The sequence below is a fragment of the Microchirus variegatus genome (assembly GCF_963457635.1).
Source record: "Microchirus variegatus genome assembly, chromosome: 23".
Lineage (NCBI taxonomy): Eukaryota > Metazoa > Chordata > Actinopteri > Pleuronectiformes > Soleidae > Microchirus > Microchirus variegatus.
The window spans coordinates 18,339,566-18,358,770 of NC_139824.1; the positions used below are offsets into that span (position 1 = coordinate 18,339,566).

Consider the following 19,205-nt stretch of genomic DNA (forward strand, 5'->3'; position numbering starts at 1 on the left):
GCTTATGGACGTTATAAGGAGGCCTACATGGAGCTTAGTGACCTGAAGGGTCGCAGTCAGCTGGAAATCAGCTCCCTCAATGAACACTTGAGACTGACCAACGCTGCACTTCAGGAAGCACCAAGACAGACCTGAGCAATGAGGACAAAGCGTTAAAATGTACCAAGACACTGTAATATACAACAATCATTGCTTAAGTTGTTATGACCAGATGTGGCTCAGAAATATTTAAGGAAACTACCGTGTACTTACAAAGAATTAAAACAACAATGTTTTTTCCAGATGTAATCGTCTGTTTATTTTTGGGTCGACAGGCACACACATGCAAACAAGAGTGAGGACACAAACTCGGGAGTTTTAATAGCCTCACATGATATGAGATTTCTAAAATGATTTCCTTGAAAACAACATAAGTCGCCGAAAACAGTGCAGGGAGATGGAGGGGAGGTAGAGGGATGTTTTTTGTGTGTGGAAATGCCCCATATTCTCCATCTTCCTCATGCAGGCGAACGGGTTCTGCTTTCAGTCAGCATTTCAAATCACCTGTGAGTGTGAAGAAAACAGGACAAACGTCAGCTTTCAACTGTTCATCACTACATAAGATTGTCCACAAAAATGATTAAAAAGATTAAAGAACAAGCACAATCGGCTTCACCATTTACTTTCTGACGTGAGCTCAGTCGTCGTCGTCGTCGTCCTCGGGTACGAAGATGTCGTGTTCCTCCAGAAGAGCGGCGAAGTTCTTGCTGATTAGCGTTCCGACGTACAGGAAAGGCACCACGACCACCGTCATGCGGATGAGACCAAACGGCGTCTGTGAAGACAAGAGGGGGAGACGTCAGTCAACCAGAAACAGAGCGTGTGAATGTGTAAATAAGGTCGTGACCCGACTATGTAAAGTGCATTTACAACAACACAGCTGGATTTAATGGATAAATACAATATGAAACTGCATCAGCTAAGAATTAATAAATTAAAATGTTGAGGATGACTAACAGATCATTCATAACAATACATTTGTTCGCAATTAATTTAGAAAATGCACCATTTTTAACCAGTGACGGTTACTTGTAAACTCTTAATATTATATTTATAGGAAATATGTGCCAATAAGAGCTGCTTGATGCTAAAATATAACATTACACTATAAAACACAGTTGTGCTCTCCTTATATCAACATATATCCTTCATTTTCCTCCGACGGTGCGACCTCTCTTTGCCCTGACAACGGCGACGCAAACCAAGACTCTGGACGGTTATCACTCGAACAAATCGATCATTCATTCAACAAACAGCACAATATTTCAACCGACTACACAAAAATAGCCCTTTTAACAAGGATTCGATTCGATTTATGATAACATATCATCTGTAGCTGTTACTTCCTGGAAGTGTCAAGTTCCCATAAACATTCATTTAATTGGTCGACTCGAGCAACTCGCGTCTATCCTGCCTTTCTATTGGCTACAGCTCGTGTCACTTCACGGCTAAGTCCCGCCCACTCAAATGACTAATTTCTTGTCGGTTTCTGTGAAGGCACAGCGTCGGGAATAAACTCACTTTATCCGGTTTGGGCAGGATTGCCCCCGAAGTCGTCGACACTGCGGTTCGGATGGAAGTCGTCGTGGATGTGTTTGTTGGTTTCAGACCAGCGTTACGGCTCATTTTCGCCGTATTTCTGGTCGCAAGTCGCAACGAAAGGCGCAGTATACTCGCCGCCATTTTTGCTTGTGTCTGTGACAGAGGGCGGGGCTTAGGGAGAGGATTTATTGTGGGCGTGTGGCGGTGACGTCAGGCACAACACAGAATATCGTCAAAATATCACTCAATTATCAAGTTTTGTATTACCACGAAAATCAGGGAAATAAATTAGTCATAAAAACAAACCAAAAATATTTTTTTATTTTTTTTTCAAATGAATACAATGCGCTTCCGTACAGAATAAATCTACCCATCCATCCATTTGCATGTCCAGCAGATGGCAGCATTTAGTCACAAATTACACGGCTGTCAAAAGCCAGAACTATAAAAAAAACAGTCTTGTATAAAGTACCTTAAAAGGAAAACTGAAACAAAAACTACAACTATGTTGCCAGAAAATTACTAAGAAGAAGTCACTTTTTATTATTACTTAAGTAAAAAGTCTTAAAGTTTGTTTAGTTTATGTTTTGTAAATATGTTCACACTCCTCACTATGTGTGGGTCAGATCTTCGATCACTTTGTGTAAACATGTTAAAAAAAAAAAAATCTGAAAAAAAAAAAAAAAAATCACATTTACAATTTCTGATATTTTCTCATTGGTTCATTTTCATTTCATTTGTAAATCAACACACATTTAGTGATTGGTAACGAGTGATTTTTGTAGACTTAAACAAACCTTGAAACCGGGATTTGCGTTGTACTCACAGCAGAAATCCGAATCCAGACCAGTCCAGTCCCGTCCGTCCATGGAATCCGGTCCGGGTTTATCAGCAAAGAACAGGAAGCCGGTTCCAGTAAACACACGGTCAGAATGAGAGCAGGAAATAAAGCAGCAAATGTGAGCGTTTACTTACGGATAAATAGACAATGTTGTCAATGCGGTCAGCGGTGAAACAAAAAAAGAATATAAAGTAGAACTTACGTTTGCGGTTAGCAGCGAGCGGTTAGCTGTTAGCAGCGAGCGGTTAGCTGTTAGCAGCGAGCCGTGAGCGGTTAGCTGTTAGCAGCGCGCGGTTAGCGGTTAGCGGTTAGCGGTTAGCAGCGAGCCGTGAGCGGTTAGCCGTTAGCCGTTAGCAAGCTGTCGCGCTCCTCTACTCCATTGATGAGAAGAAACGCGGAAGTGCCAGATTTTGTAAGGAAGTTGAACTTTGCCGCTAATTGGTCAGCCAATCATAAAGTAGGAGGCGTGAAAGCGGGTACGTTGGGGGGCGGGGCTTATTGTTGATACCCAATGAAAAAAACGTGGAATGTGGCAAATGCTTTGAGACAACTGGGAAAGTCAGCGCGTTGGCTAGCTTACTGCAGCGTGTATAAACTTCCGGTTTTCAAAATAATACGTGGGTATTGAAAGTATGAAAAGATTTGTTTGTTTTTTGTTTTTAAAAAATAAATAAATAAATAGCAAGAAACATTGCGAAGACTGGAATGAGGTGAGTGTGGCATTCAGGATGATTCAATGACATTCTGTCAGTCATGTTTGACACTATCTAACTCTAGATCTGGTTCTAATTTTAATCAATGATAGCAACAAATAAGTGTGATGTTGAAAGATAATCAGAGGTGAGAGGCTTCTGTCACATCACACTATTTTAGTGTCACCATCGATCTGTCAGAAACAAACAAGTGTGATGTTGAAAGATAAGCAGAAGTGGGGGGCTTCCATCACATCACACTATTTCAGCGTCACCATAGATCTGACAGAAACAAATAAGTGTGATGTTGAAAAGATAAGCAGAAGTGAGATGATTTCATCACATCACACTATTCTAGCGTCACCATAGATATGTGGGGAAGTGAAAAGATGACTTTTGTACGTCCACTTATTCCGTCTTCTGCCAATTCTGTGTCACTGAGTCTGAGATCATCATGGATGGCAGCAGAGCTGGTTTTGATGCTTCCAACAATAGTGAGTAACTTTAAGGCTGAACCATTCCGAATGGTCTGATAGCACCAGGCCTTGTTTTTTTACTCTTCGCTAAAGGGTGGCAGGGTTTTTGGAAAATGCTATGATGTTTGAGATAAAATGCTGATACTCCATGTGTGATGATATCTGCCCACAGAGACAAAACTCTACAAAGTGGTTGGTTTGACCCTCGGACTCCTGTGTGTCCTACAAGCTGTTCTCAACATTTCCCTGCGTCTTGCTTTCTGTGAGTGGCCTCTTTTCTTCTTATTATAATTATTATTATTATTTTCCTGTGACTTATTTTGAAAGTGGACATTACTCAATCAAAATAAACTGAAACCGTTTGTCTTCACTGTGTAGCAATAGTGAAGATCATGTTGTTTTCTGAATTTTATTAAGTGACTTGAGTCGAGGCTTCTCAGTAGAGCTGAAACGATTAATCGATGAATCGATTATTAATCCATTACTAAATTAATCGGCATCTATTTTGATAATCGATAAACGGTTTGAAGCTTTTTTCATAATTAAAACAAGATTTCTGATTGTTTTAGCTTCTTAAATGTAAATATTTTCTTGGTTTCTTTGCTCCACATAAACAAAGAAATCATTCAAACTGAATCATTTTGGTTTGTGAACAAAACAAGACGTTCGAGAACATCATCATTTCCAGGTTTGACGAACACTGATCAACGTTTTTCAACATTTTCTGGACCAAATGATTCATCGATTCGAGAAAATAATCGACAGTTTAATCGGTTATGAAAATAATCGTTAGTTGCAGCTCTACTTCTCAGAATCAAACTGATCAAACATTTAAAAGGTAGTTTTCAGACATCATTAGAGTCCTATTTTAAATGTCACCACATCTTAGGTGAACTGACCCCAGATAAGGGGAGAAAATGAGCTGCAAATGTGTATCTGTGATTACAGAATGTAAACATATGATCAATACTGTTCTGTAAATATGGCTGCTAAAAGCACTTTAAAGTCAATTTAAGTCGATCTTTTTGCTCACACAGACAGAGACGAGTGCAAGGGGAAGCTGGACACATTTGGTAAAGTCTATGATACGTTTTGATATGAAAATAACAACATTAACAATTTTTAAACTCACATTTGTTTCTATTTTGTCATTATGAACAGATAATTACACCCACCAGGGATGGTTGTATTTCAGTCAGAGTGTCTATTACATTTCTACGGTTCAAAAATCCTGGCAAGACAGTAGAGATGACTGTCTGCAGAGAGGAGCGGACCTGATTATTATCAACAGCAAAGAGGAACAAGTAAGTATGAGTCAATCGATCTTCATTTATATCGCTTCACAAAGTAATACCGTTGTGAGAAATAACATAACATTTTCTGTGAGCGTTCTACAGGGCAGGATAAAAACACATCGGAAAGATAAGAAGGACAAAGACTATTGAGAGCTTTAAGAACAATTAAAAGGACTCGTAGTGATTGAATATGTGTGCATCTCTCTCTGTTTACAAGGACTTCATCGGGCATTTCAGAGTGGTCACCTGGATCGGCCTGACTGACAACGAGACTGAAGAAACGTGGAAATGGGTGGATGGAACGTTGCTGAGACAAAGGTACACTTTATTCTGTATAAATTATAATGTTATATAGTAATGCTGGAGAAAAAGATGGTTGTCCTTTAATCGTTTGACCAATATAGCACTGCTGCTAGTGAACAAGGAGGTGAGCTACTAAGAAATCCTGTACTGCTTATCGGTGTCATGCATGTGTTCACACATTTCTCTGAGTTTTCAGGAAGCTTCATATTTCCTCATGTTGATGATATTAACATGGTGCATGTGAAAGTCTAATTTTGATTTTGGTTTCAGCTTCTGGTATACTTTTGAACCCAACAGCCATGAAGGAAGACAAGAAAACTGTGTAGAAACAAAGTTCTTTGTATCTGAAAACAGCTGGAATGATGAACAATGTGCCCAGCCAAACTTCTGGATTTGTGAGAAGACGCTGGCTTCATAACTCATGCATGTAAACACAGGGACAGCGGTTGGTTAAAATGCTGAAGCTGATGCGTCTCCATGGGCTTTTTTTTTTCATGTCAGAAATGTATGTTAACATAATACAGGTTTAAAGTTTAAAATTTAAATTTAATTCCCATTATCTGCATTTAAGGTTCTGTTACATATGCTGGCTTTGGTTTTCAGACAGTAATAAATGTACACTGTATTGCCAATGTTTTCATGCATATACGCATATACACGTAGAAACGCATACTCATACATATATACTTATACATGCATATACACGCATATACATATGTATATACGCATATACATGTATATATATATACAGATATACATATATATATATATACAATATAATACAGCTTTTGTTAATACGTGGTCCCTGTGACTAATAATTTGCTTATGTATTAATTTTAAAGTATGGCTTTGATTTCCTGTCAATAAAGCCTACAATGTCTTCAAATCAAGGCTAAAGACCTATTTATTTAGGATGGCTTTTAATACTGAGTAGTATGGTGACACTTTATCTTTTTTATCTTATATCTTATATTATTTTGCACTATTTTATTGTTTTACTGTTTTTAATTATTCTTATTAGTTTTCGTCTTTATTTAATTGTTGTAAAGCACTTCACCGAAAGGATTGTTGTAAAGGGCTGTATAAATAAAGTACATTTACATTTAAAATGTGGAGTTTGTGTGTTTACCACAGCCATGAATCACACAATTATTCCATTTTTATATTGTAAGGAACTATATTTATGTCATGTAAAAGCTATGCATTTAATAGTAATACATAATGAGACACACATTTGCACATTTAAACTTTTAAATCCATACACGTAGACATTGTTGTGGTTATAGCAACACACTGAATACACTCTAATTTCCCAGTTTGGGATTAATAAAGTGCATCCATTCTATTCTATTCTATACAATAGTTATTGTAGGGCTAGTTTAGGCAACTTTTTTGTTAAATTAAAAGGAGAACATCCCTTGTTCTGATCATTTAAATTCACTTCGTCCACCTCTAACATATTAAAAGATGTCGTAACTGCGTCGTGATGAGATGAAAGGTACATTTGTTACACCTCAAACTGTCTGTTCTGATTTGTTATTAATTGTTCATGAATGAACGCGCCGTCATACACAGTCTCACCAGCAGATGGCGGTACGCGCCACTCGCATGACACTTCCGGAAACAAAGAAGGAGCGGAACGCCCAATCAAACAAGACTTGAGTTTGAAATGAGAGCAGATAGTTGTTCTCTGTACACTAACCCGTAACAAACGTCTCGTCTGACCCCATTTCGGACCCAAAAGTCTGAATTATAACAGATTTCTTCTTCTTTTTTTCCGTCTCCTGTCGGATGTTTACGGTCTTCAGCTGCCCCTCGTCCATAGCTGTTTCATGGGACCCCAGGACGGAGAGAGAGGTGAGGCGACCGAGGCGGTCTGCTCCGGTCAGGCGAAAGCTAACGACACGTAACTAAGCTAACATGTAGCTTGCCTGCTCGTTGTTACCGAAGCCGAGTATCAGCTGTGCCACAAAAAAATCCCTTTATTTCCCTTTTTCGGTTTTTAGAACCTTCAGTTGACTGTTTATCCATAAACAAAAGCTCAGTGAACATAAACAGAGACAAGCAGCGGTGTTAGCTAGCTACTTTTGACCAACCGGCGAAGTTCAGACGAGTAACATTTTGATGTTCTGCGTTAATGTCTGTGTTATAAACCAAGACAGCGACGAGCCTTTCACTGAAAAGAAGCGTAACTGTGTTATTACCGGTGCAACAACATATTAAATGACGAAAACAAATAAAGCGCACATTTAAAGGCACTTCAACAAATACAATTTATGTAAATGCTTGGTCATCATATTGATAGAACATTTAAAACACTTAAACCTACTTAATGAATAATACGCTTTGATTTATTATGCCGCAACTGTGTATATATGTGTGTGTGTACACATAAAGATAATATGTATATACCCTATATAATATAACCATAACCCATATAGGCTAGGCAAGTTTATTATACATATATACACATATGTATATGTCATATATATACACACCCAACTATTACTGTTTTGAGCCACACTGTTGTTGTTATAGTTGTGTGTAGAGCTTCAACTAACCATTATTTTCGTAATCGATTAATCTGTCGATTATTTTCACGATTAATCGATGAATGGTTTGGTCCATAAAATGTCAGTAAATGTTAAAAACGTTGATGAGCGTTTGTCAAATCTGGAAATGACGATGTTCTCGATTGTCTTGTTTTGTCCACAAACCAAAATGATTCAGTTTGAATGATTTCTATATATTCACACTCAAAAAGCGAGAAATCCTGTTTTAATCATGAAAAAAGCTTCAAACGGATTATCAAAATAGTTGGCGATTAATTTAGTAATTGATTAATAATTGCGATTAATCGTTTCAGCTCTAGTTGTGTGAATGTGTATTGGTTTTGTCTCAATTCCAAAATTAAAAAGGTGCTAATTATAAAGAAAACATTGAGTTTTTGCCAGGATGAAACTGCTATATTGTTCCCCTTTATACTCTTTCAGTGTGATATAAATACATTGAATCAATGGGAAACGTTTTTTCTATATTTTGAACTCTTGACGGTGGACACCAGTAAGAAAGACTCTTTCCTCTGTGTCTTGTTTACAGGTTGGGTCGACGTGGCAAATGATCTGTTCGGCAAGTGTCACATAGACCTGAGGGTGGGGAAAGTGACGGAGTGCGACGCAAATGTTTTCATCGCTTTGTACGAGAACATCTTGGGGGAGAACGTTCCAGGTAAGAACCCCAGATCCAGACCTACACCACGTCAGGTGATAACTTGTTGAGCAAATTAACAATTTCATGACATCAGGCAACATTAATACACCAATCAACAATCATCAGATAAGTCGATACGGCAACTACTGTGGTAATTGGTCAATCAGTCTGACTGTATTTCTTAAGGAACAAATGTGAACAAAAACACAATCGTATTAAAGTATGTAAGGAATGCTAACAAAGACCATGCTATCATGATACGGTTGAGTTGTGTTTCCTCACGTTTTCCTGCTCTAGTGTTTGTTCTTCACTTTTCTTTTTGCTTGGTTGAACGTTTGTCAGCTTCTCACCGTCTCTGTGACCACGTGCTTAAACATGCCTTGTGTTTTTCATTATATCCGTGTGTCCAGATTATATTGCAGGACCACGCAGCCAAGAGGATGACATCCATAACGTTCAGTGTGTGATTGATTCACTGTCTCTGGATTACCTTCAGATCAGCCTGTCACACATTACCGGTGTGTTGCTATAAAAATGTCTACATGCATGGATTTAAGTTTAAATGTGCAAACGTGTGTCTTTGCTATGTTTTACTATTAAATGCAAAGTGTTGAAACGCCGAGGTCGGCTGTGTGTTTGCAGGAGAAAATGTTGTCCGAGCGGACGAAGAGTCCATCAAGAACCTTCTGGAGATCTTTGATGGTCTCCTGGAATACCTTAACGAGGAGATAAGCGAGGACTCTCAGAATAGTGGTGAGCAGATTGTTTGTTTGCCCTTTTCACCTTAATCGATGATAAAGGGTGAGGCTGTGAATGAAGTAAGAATACAAAAGTCACAGCAAAATATTACATACACACAGTTCTTGTCATCAGACGGCTGTGTAGAACAGTGCTTGCAGCATCTGTTTATCCGTTTGCCTGTCTTCCTTACACTCACTTAGACACAAGTGTCTGTTGATGAGAGATCTCCTGTCTGACTGTCCTCCAGCATTAACTGGATATAATGTGCCTTAAAGCCAGTTCCAGACCAGCTGGTGCAGGAACAGTCGGCCATCTTCATGTAGTAGAACTGAGGATGCCTTTGTGTGGCTCACTGGGCCCGTCCCTCAGACCAGGGCCAAATAGCAATTTGTAGTTTATAAATATGATCTGTACTTTTTTTTTTTGTAAGAATTACATTTCTCAGACACACATAAGTGGCTTTTTCTCAGTATATTCAATCATCTTGTCATATGAGTTTGTTCTCCTTTCTACGATGTTTCACTTTCTCCCTCCCTTTTCCCAGAGGAACTGAGTCACAGTCTGAGTGAAGATGCCCCCCCGTGTGAAAACAAAGAGTCAACCGTCTACAACGCCACAGAGCACAAAGACACTAAAGTGGAGGGAGCGTCTTTGTCTTCCACCGGAGAGTAAGAACATCTTTACTGTATATGGTACAAACATCTTTCCTGACCGATCACATCTGTCCTCTAAGTACTTCCCTTTTAAAAAAGGCACTTCATGGAGCTGAGGATGCACTGAGCACACACTGTTCCCACCTGCACTCGGTGCAGTCCACTGGTGATTAGATCACTCGGGACAAATGTTGTTAATACCAGATCCAGACACACTCCTGATAGACTGGTTTCCCCCCCCCCCCGCATGACTCCGATCATGTCTTCAGTGTCTCTAACAGGCTGTGCATCCTGTTGACACAGCACGCTAAGCTAACTTTCTAAGCAGAAGTGTAAATATTGAGATTACATCTTTCTTGCTTGGGTTTTTGTGCAGGTTGTGACAGTGTCAATGCATGTCTTCATACTCTTACTTCACATGTGCCCCCCCCCCAATCAAGTTACTGAGTTATTTCTGTATGCTTTGTTTTATTTATAGCTTCATTTTAAACTACGTATTGTTCCATATCAAAACATATCAGAGCGTGATGAAATACAGTAGTATTATAAATATAGTAGTGGTGCCTTTAGAAGCACTTCATCTTGAAATGTATAAATAGCCTCTTTGTGACTGTGACACAGAAGGACCACTGTTACAGTCGGCGTCAGTAGTAGCTCTGTTGTTCGTCATCTAAGTCAATACTACTGTTGTTTTGGTGTCAACAACATGCTGTCGTTCGAGTACAGTACAAGGTAGACTGCATTGCTCTTATCAGCAACACTGAAAGCTCATATTTTGCCTTCTTCATCATCCAGGTCCACCGCACAGTCCAGTAAACATTCCCTCCACTCCTGGAACTGCGAGGAGACGGGATCGACCAGCGAGATTATTGGGCTGGGAGTCTCTGCTCGCACATTCACAGGCAACCAAGATGGTAAGACGCACACACGCAGACCTTTTCTATACTTCAATGCTAATGCAGTGCACTTCACCTAACAAGTCAAGAGTCTTTGCCGCAAACCTCAAAGACGTTCTGAGGCAACGTAGCGCCACCAAAGGCCGTTGCACCATATAACAGTTGTGATAATGCGTCTTGTTTTAAGGACCGGCTGTCCCACCACAAACCTCGGATGCCGTCACCACCCCTGCTCTTCAGGACACCCAGGATGCTCTGCTGACTGAGCGGCTGCACTTAGCCATCCCTCTGCAGCCTCCCAGCCAGAGCAACAACCCCGACAGTCCTGACGCAGACCCACACACACACGTCCAGCCCCCCAGCACAGAGGGAACAACTGCACCCGTCGCTACAGAGGTGAGTGTGTCACAGACGGTCTGTTGCGGTATCACATCGTACAGAAGGTGCATGCAAAGTTAGAGCAGTAAAAAAGATAACGTTATGAAGGGAAGAGCGAACACTGCAAGAATGTATCTGGGTCTGTCGTTCACACAGGACACTCGTTCAAAACAAATGAGGCGGGGGGTAACTGCAGTCACAGCTGTTGATAATTGTTCTATTTTGTATTTCGTCTCTTAATTCTTGCTTAAATTTACATTATGAACTATAGTCACAACATACCAGGGTGTCAGCGCATCCTTGTATCTAAAATGAAGGCCTCAAAATGTCTTAAATTCATTAAAAATGCTATATGCTGGTCTTTAAGTATTTTTCAGGGCAGAACAATTTCATGTTTTTTCTTTTTCTCGCGGGACTTGGAAAAGAAGAACATGTTCTCTGGTCTTCTGGAGTTCAGAAACGTTGCAGATTTTATTCTTTCCTCCCTATTAAGTCGCTTTTCTTCCTCTCCCCGTCGCACAGATCCAAAAAGCAGTCGTCGAGACCATCGTTAGCAACGGACTTCAGTCTCCTCCCCTCGGCCGGTCACCTGGTGAGTCCAATCACCTTTAACTGCTGTGAATAATAATAACAGCAAATAGTGCATTCAATCAAGTTTAGGAAGTTGTTGCAACCGAATGTCTGCGTTGAATGGATGAACTTGATGAACTTGTACAGTGAGAAGCGATAAAGTGGCCTTTAACTTGTCCGTGTCTTGTTTTCCAGCTGTGAGCGTGAAGTCTGTGTCCAGACAACAGAGAACGAGGTCAGACGCGGAGGAGGAGACGCTGCAGGTAAAAGACTAGAAGAGGAAATCGGAAGACGATTGTAAAGACGCGCATGACGTCGTGTTTACGTGCCGCGACACCGGAGTCCAGGCACCGTTTACCAGTTAGCTCCGTTAGCTGCATAAGCTCCTTTTAGCGTCGTTAGCGCGCATACAGTGGAACTGGAGCGGTCTGTTTATTTAAGGAAAAGAGCAGCGCTAACAAATAACCAGCGTACCCGTGTACTGCGTATGTGCGCCTCTGTTTTTAAAGCTTAGCGTCAACTTTAGAGACTCATTTTAACAAACGGGAGTCACGCGCGTCTTTTTCCGGTCAGTCGTCATGGAAACGCGTCGTGCGTCAACACGCGCCAACGTTGACGCCATTAAACGCTGTTGACGCGTTAATGTTTGACAGCACTAATATAATCTATATGTATATAATACGTGACTTACTGTGAAAATAATCACTTAAAATAAGAGATTGTGACGTCGTCTGTCACACGAGGTCTTTGAGAATCCCTGAAGAAAGCAGCAATTACAGCGTCATGGATGCCAACTGCCATTGAACCAAACGTCCACGCTGTAACGTTGCCTCTTTCATGTTCGTTGTGACCAAATCCACTTGTTCTGGTTTTCTCTCTCAGCCAGTAAACGGAGGTCCCCGGAGGGTTTTATTCCGCCCACAGCCGGATGTGCTGTTCCTCACTTTGCAGGAGGAGAGGACACCCAGCACTCCTTCTCCTCTACACACTGACGAAGAGGAGGAGGAGGAGGAGGAGGATCTGAGTTCCGCACAAACGTTACAGAACAAAAGAACGCATCACAGAGAAGAAACAGAACACAGGTATACGGACAGAGGTGATGCCGAATCAGGCCTAATTATTTGATGTTTTGTTGGGCCCTTTTGATTGTTTTTTAACCCTCTGTGTGTTTGGCGTCTTCTCTCTGAACAGTAACCAGTCAGAAGATCCTCTGTCGTGTCGCAGACGGAGAAACAGAAAAGCAGAAGAGGAGCTGCATCACATCTCCGACAACCTGTCACATCGACTCCAAGAACTCGATATGGTATATATATATATATATATATATCGATATATCGACTTATCTAGATACAGGAATGGCTTTGCAGCCATCGCATGATGCACTGCATGTAGATATTTTGCAAATTAAATGCATGGCGTTTTCCGCAGATGCTTAAACGTGTTCTGGGAGAACCTGGAGAGTCCAGAGACGAGGACAAGGAGTCTCACCACAGCGACGCTGTCACGGAGCGTCACAGGTCTCCAAAACAACACGGCAACGGTGATTAAACGCATGGTTTTGAATAAATTCAGGGCACATTCACTTCAGCCTTGATTAGTTTGGTGGGACTGAACCGAGGGAACTGGACAGTCTAAAGAGACTGATGAAAAATGAGACTGTAGGGGTTTGTAGATGATTCGTTTTTGTCCTTTCTGTGAAAATTAACTGTACTGAACTGTAACAGCAGGAACTCTGGACGCCGAGTCAGCTCCGCGGACGCGCTCGCCGCCCCCCTGCCCCTCCCCCTCCCAGCAGGAACAGTTAGAGAAGGCGATGGCAGAAGCTCTGAGCCTGGACGACGGCAGACAGACCAACCTCGCAACGTCTGAGCGTTCGAGGCGAGGAGGAGGAGGAGAGGCTCGAGACAGACACTCTCACAGAAGACACAGCAGGGTAAACACACACACACACACTCTTGCTGCATACTGAGGACCGGGTAAACGTGCTGACAAAGTGAGGACCAGAATTTCCACTTTATAAATCAACACAATTACAAATATCTACTTCATGAATGACATCCATAAAGAACTACTAGGTGCAGTACCATAAAATGTCTGCAGGTGGAGCCCCAGAGAAAAAAGGACAGGTTTTTGTACCAAATTGAGGAGCTGTGTTAAAAAACAGAGTATAGCATGTTTACAACCTAAGGAAGTGATTTCAATGAAAACAAATTGAGGACCGGCCAAAATGTCCTCACTTTGTAAAAATGACCTCACTTTGTTGGTTAAAAACCCTCACTGGTCCTCAGTATGCCGCAAGTACAAGAACACACACACACACACAGAAGTTCCTGTTCAACAGCATGTGACGAGAGTGTTTAGGAATGACTTCCTCCTTTCTGTCAGAACGCCAATTTTTTTTAATGCTACACTGATGTAAAACAGGTTAGAATTAATCCCACGTTAGGAGATTATGAAGCAATCTGCACCTGCTTGTAAATAATAATGCACTTTTAACTATTCAAAAAGGTTTTTCACTGCCTATAATGTTGTATAACGTTGTAGTTGATGCATCTTTTCTTAAATATCCAGATTTATGATGATGATTTTAACACATTTTGTATTGGTCTTATGTCAGAGGGATTTAATAGAGTTTGAATTTCTGTACAAAATCCTCAGTCTGACACTTTTTAATGTTGAATTAATTTGCTGTTCCTCATCATTTTTCCAGTATCTGGAGAACAAGGCGTACGAGGAGGAGTTCAAAAGATACGAAGGCAAAGAACGAGCAAGTTTAGACGAAGAACGTCTCAAAGCTCAGGAAGCTGTAAGTCAATAAACGCCTCGTCTCACACCTTCACCCCGTTTTAAACTAATGATATCTGTTATGAAGAGGAGAACGCTCGATTGATGATGAAGAGCAAAGCAAACATTTGTTCAGGAAATATGCAAAGTTTAATGTTTAATGCATTTTACAGACAATTATCATGACCTGTAAACGTCTGGTTTATCCCAAACCTGCCTAAAAACAAGTGATAATCAACAAGACAGAATTTGCCCTTAAATTACAGTTGGAATTAGGACACGGTTATAGTTGAGATTGAGGCCGGCTTTACACGACAACGCTCCCGGGTGAAACCGACAAAATATTCGATCAGATGTGCCTTTTGTTTAGGAGGCGACAGTGTTTTAGGGGCTTAAAAACGCAAAAAAATTAACTTAAAAACCGTGGCGTTCCCGTCTAAAGGGTTGAAAACGTAAAAGTGAGCTCTGAGCTGCTCACGCCGGCTATGCTCCTGTACGTGGTGACGTCAGATCCATGTGCAGTACAGACAAACAACAACAAACAAACAAATGTCAGATTATATCCATCAGTTGCACATTCAAGTCGCCTTAGCTGCTACTTGGAGCTACTAGAGAGAAGTAGAAGGAAGTTTTCAACGCTCCTGGTGTTGTTGTATCGCAGTGCTTCACAGTGCCACCTAGCCACCTGGCATGCACACTACATCAAATTTCACACACTTCTGCGTCACCGCGTGCGTGCAGATTTCCACCCAAAGACGCTCGTCTGAACGCGGATTAAAAAGCGGGAACGCAAAGACCCCTTTTGCATTTGTTTGTGTTCAGATCGTTGTCGTGTAAAGCTTAAGCCTTAGGTGATGAGATGGGGAACGTTGAATGTCTTCACAAAGACAGGTTAACAGACGTGTGTGTGTGTGTGTGTGTGTGTGTGTGTGCAGGAGCGAGAGTACCGAGAGGCCATACTAAAGGATATTTCCCAAGCGCCCCGGCTGTCCCCCGTCACAAAGACGACCCGACACAAACCGCAGAGACAAAGTCAAACGGCCTCAGCACACAGACGACACGACGCCTCCAGGAAACCTACATCAAGTAAGTCTTTTATATTTACCAAACAAAACCTCAACGCAGCTCATGTTTTCCTCTGTGTTTTGGGACAAACGTTTACATCCGGGACCGAGTCGACTTAATTGTTCTCCGGCTGCGACGTCTGAGCCTCGTCGTCCTCCTCCGACGACGACTCGTCCTCGTCCTCTAAAGACGCCGCGTTCTTCGGTTTCCTCTTCGGCGTCTTCTTAATGGTCATGTCTTTAGCCTCGGGCTGGTTGACCCACTTGCGCTGATAATCGCAGAAGTAGCAGTTCTGGTAGACGACCAAATAAGGCCGGCGGGTGTATTTGGCGCAGCGGCACACCCTGTCGCAGGCCGGGCAGCTCCTCAGCAGCTGGAGGATGGCCTCCTCGTCCACGATGTACTGTTCACTCTGACTGTGACGGGTCAGAAGAGAGGAGACCATCAAATATCATGTTTATATACATATATATATATGTATATATTAAATAATAATATATGTTTAGGGGAATGGTTTGACTTGCTGTGACTCACTTTTCTGTGGTTCTCTCAGGATTTACTCGGTTGCCTGGTGATTGGAGGCAAAAATGAAATGTTTAGTCCAAAGATGAACAAGCGTTTAAACGTTATTTAACAATTACACAAAGAATATGGCTTTATAAGATAATACGGGACAATTATTATCAAAATGTTTGACCCTCAGTAGAGAGCAGACTCACCTGAGCTTCCTGTGAGTGTTGCGTCTGAGACCTGTAAAACAAAACAGAGACCACTGAGTCACGATTACAGCCATTATAATAATACAAATGTGTAAACAAATTCTCATAATCAGACCGTGGTAATCCATCATTTTATTTACAGTTAAGGTGAACAATATGGGACTTGATTCACACACACACACACACCGATTCCATGACTTCAGACATTGCATCGACTTCATTTCCTGGAGACTTACTCTAACCACTACTGACCTAAACTTTATTTTGAAAATTGAAAAAAATTAATTCATTAATTATCAATTCTTAAACTTTACACGAGCCTGTACACAGTCCAGTCATACTGTATTACTATGTTTTAACAAGTTTCGTAAACATTTAGTAACTCTCCAAAACACAAATGTTCGATTTAGAAACTGAAATCTTTTTTTTTTCAGTTTTATCCCTTCAACGCCAAAATAATTTGAATGAATAAGCAATTCATCATTATGCTCCAAGGAAACTGTTTTCAAAGAATATTATGACATTTAGGGAAAGAGGGTTTTCTTGCCAAGTGGCTATTCCAATGTCTAGAATTGAGTAATGATGGAGCACGGTGAGCTTCTCCATGGAAGCAAATGTGTCCCATTATCCAAATTAAAATGCATGAACAGAAATGCTTTTTTCGTTTTCAAAATGTAGCTGCATTTTGTGACTCATAAATAAAATGGAACAACTAACATTTCAAAATGCATCCCCATCTTCAACCTCAAGACCGCTCACCCAGCGACCCAATCAAAACGACAAAGAAAATGTTCATTCAAGATCGGGTTTGGCATTTCAGGATGTGTTTTGTTGCCTTTACTGACCTAATCCTGACCTTAAAAACATTTTATGTCACACCGCTCGTTCGCCACAGCCTCTGGTTGTTCATTTTGTCATAATTTTGTCCTCCAGTGAAGGTGAAGGAGAACGAGCTCCTCCCCGTGCTCCTGGAGGAGTTGCCCCGCCTCCACATCAGCCCTCAGGCTCTTGGCAGGATGTGGGAGCAGCAGATGCAGCAGGTGGACCGACTGCACGGCGTCTCGTCCTCTGATCAGAGCCGTCAGCGCCGCAAACGCACCGGCGAGGTGAGACGCCAGTCGTTTATTTAACGTGAAACACGGGATGTAAAGATTAATAAGATTAGATTAAGATGGATAATCTGATGAATCTCTGCGTCTCTAACAGTTGGAAGAGGCGCACAGGAAACACGACCTGCTGGTTGACATCGTCCGCAAGGAACAGGACCACAAGAAACGTCTGGTGAGCGTCTGCAGTCGAATCACGTTTTCTAATCTACTGTCTTTAAAGTGTGATGGAGTTTTCGTACCAGATTAAACCACTAAACTAAAACTGTCCCGTCTTCAGAGAGACTTCAAAGAGAGAATCCAGCAGCAGAAACACACACAGAACAGAGTAAAGGAACAGAGGCAACAGGTGGCTCGAGCCAAGAAGCACCACAACGACTACCACGTCCAACACCGCGCTCGTCTGATGAGGGCGCGAACCAAAGAGGAGCAGGTGGGTCACGAACGCCGCGCTCTCTTTTCAAAGACTAAGGGCCAATTCCAATTCCTATCTTAACCCTCAAGCTCAAACTTTAATCTTAACTGGCCTCAAAACCAAGTATTGAGGGTTATTTTGTCACTTAGAAATGGGACACCCCTTAAAATGCAGATACGTCTTCAGACTGTAGGGGGCAGAATAACGCCAAAGCTGCATCCAGTCTGTCAACTTTAAAGAAGAAGAACACATTTACGTCATGATTATTTATTCTGATCCGTTTGTCAGTCAAGTTATTAGGTTGTTAGTTAGTTATAAGATGATACTCATACAAATATTCAGCTGACAGTTACCACACACCACGACTTATTGAAAAGTAAACCACACCGGCCGACTATTGACAAAAGATGGTAAAATAAAAATAAATGTTACGCAACAATGACGTCAGTAATCCATAATATGGGCCTAAACTAAGATCATTTTTATATCTCTATTAACAAAGAAAATACTTCATTTGTATCGTACTCGTTTCGCTGCTTTCGACGCCATCTTTGTTATGTCAAAACACGCAATGCATTCTGGGTAGACCTTGCTCCCAAGGGTGGTCTCGGAAAATCTCAATATTGAGGGCGATACAGCCCTTAAACTTGGCCTCAACTTAATTTTTCTGAGAATCAGGACAGCACTTGGACTAGAGGGAGAACATTTTTGAGATCGAGGGTTAAGCAAGGAATTGGAATTCACCCCAAGTCCATGTTACTTCTGAGCGTTAGCGTCAGTACCATTCCTGTTTTGTGTCGTCCGTTTAGATGTTTCGGAAACTGTTCGAGGACGGTTTAGAGCTCCAGAAATCCAGGCTGAGGGAGCAGAGAGCGTACGCCAAGGAGCAGCAGCTGCAGCGTCAGAAACGACACCAGGACCACATCAAGTCCATGGAGAACTACTACAAAGACCAAGTACGACATTGTGCCGATATGTTAGGGACGAACCGCTTCTCCACGTGGAAGAAAGTACAGTAATACTCATACTATGTGTCATGTGTGGTTCTTTTTCTTTTTCAGTTTTCACTACTGTCTGAAAAACTTGCACAGGAGCGACAGGACCTCCAGGTTCGGAAGAAAGCTCAAGAAAAGGTAAATAGACAGATCGTCAAATACTTCTTTAACTTGTGTTTCTTATCGAATACAGTGTTTTAAATCTGTAAGAACTTCTTGAATGCCATCGATAGGACGCATTTTGAAGCACTAAAGATGTTCTATTGATTATTTTAATGAAATTGACTGCAGGCGCTGCTGAAGATGAAGCGAGAGCTGCACTCGAGGATGGAGCGCGAGATCGGGGAGCTGCAGCGGATCATCGTGCAGAACGACGAGGACGACTACTTCGAGGGCCTGGAGGTGCAGAGGCTGCGGCATCGGATGCACTCGGCGTCGTTCCAGTACAACACGAGCTACCTGCACTGAGCGCGCGTCTGGATCTG

The 19,205-nt window shown here is 41.5% G+C and overlaps 2 protein-coding genes across 3 annotated transcripts; one reads left to right on the forward strand and one right to left on the reverse strand.

Annotated features, from left to right (window-relative positions):
• Positions 1-283: 283 nt before the first annotated feature.
• Positions 284-1,723, reverse strand: LOC310943516 (essential MCU regulator, mitochondrial-like). 2 transcript variants are annotated; one of them, XM_083909109.1, is made up of 3 exons: positions 1,561-1,723; positions 663-814; positions 284-543 (listed from the first exon to the last, which is right to left on the reverse strand). In XM_083909109.1, the coding sequence occupies exons 1-2, from the start codon at positions 1,720-1,722 to the stop codon at positions 677-679; spliced, it is 300 nt and encodes a 99-aa protein (XP_083765235.1). In that variant the 5' UTR covers position 1,723; the 3' UTR covers positions 284-543; positions 663-676. The 2 variants fall into 2 exon arrangements, with proteins under 2 accessions (XP_083765235.1, XP_083765236.1); XM_083909110.1 differs by having other exon boundaries at positions 656-814.
• A 5,297-nt stretch (positions 1,724-7,020) lies between these two features.
• LOC310943970 (centrosomal protein of 95 kDa-like) lies at positions 7,021-19,188 on the forward strand (the record flags this gene model as incomplete). The annotated part of the gene is made up of 21 exons (XM_083909666.1): positions 7,021-7,045; positions 8,288-8,416; positions 8,809-8,916; positions 9,041-9,151; positions 9,684-9,807; positions 10,588-10,706; positions 10,876-11,084; positions 11,589-11,658; positions 11,832-11,899; positions 12,519-12,718; positions 12,828-12,939; positions 13,065-13,176; positions 13,364-13,569; positions 14,347-14,442; positions 15,356-15,506; positions 17,138-17,310; positions 17,411-17,485; positions 17,591-17,743; positions 18,535-18,681; positions 18,787-18,858; positions 19,012-19,188. The coding sequence occupies 21 exons, from the start codon at positions 7,021-7,023 to the stop codon at positions 19,186-19,188; spliced, it is 2,637 nt and encodes an 878-aa protein (XP_083765792.1).
• Positions 19,189-19,205: the final 17 nt, after the last annotated feature.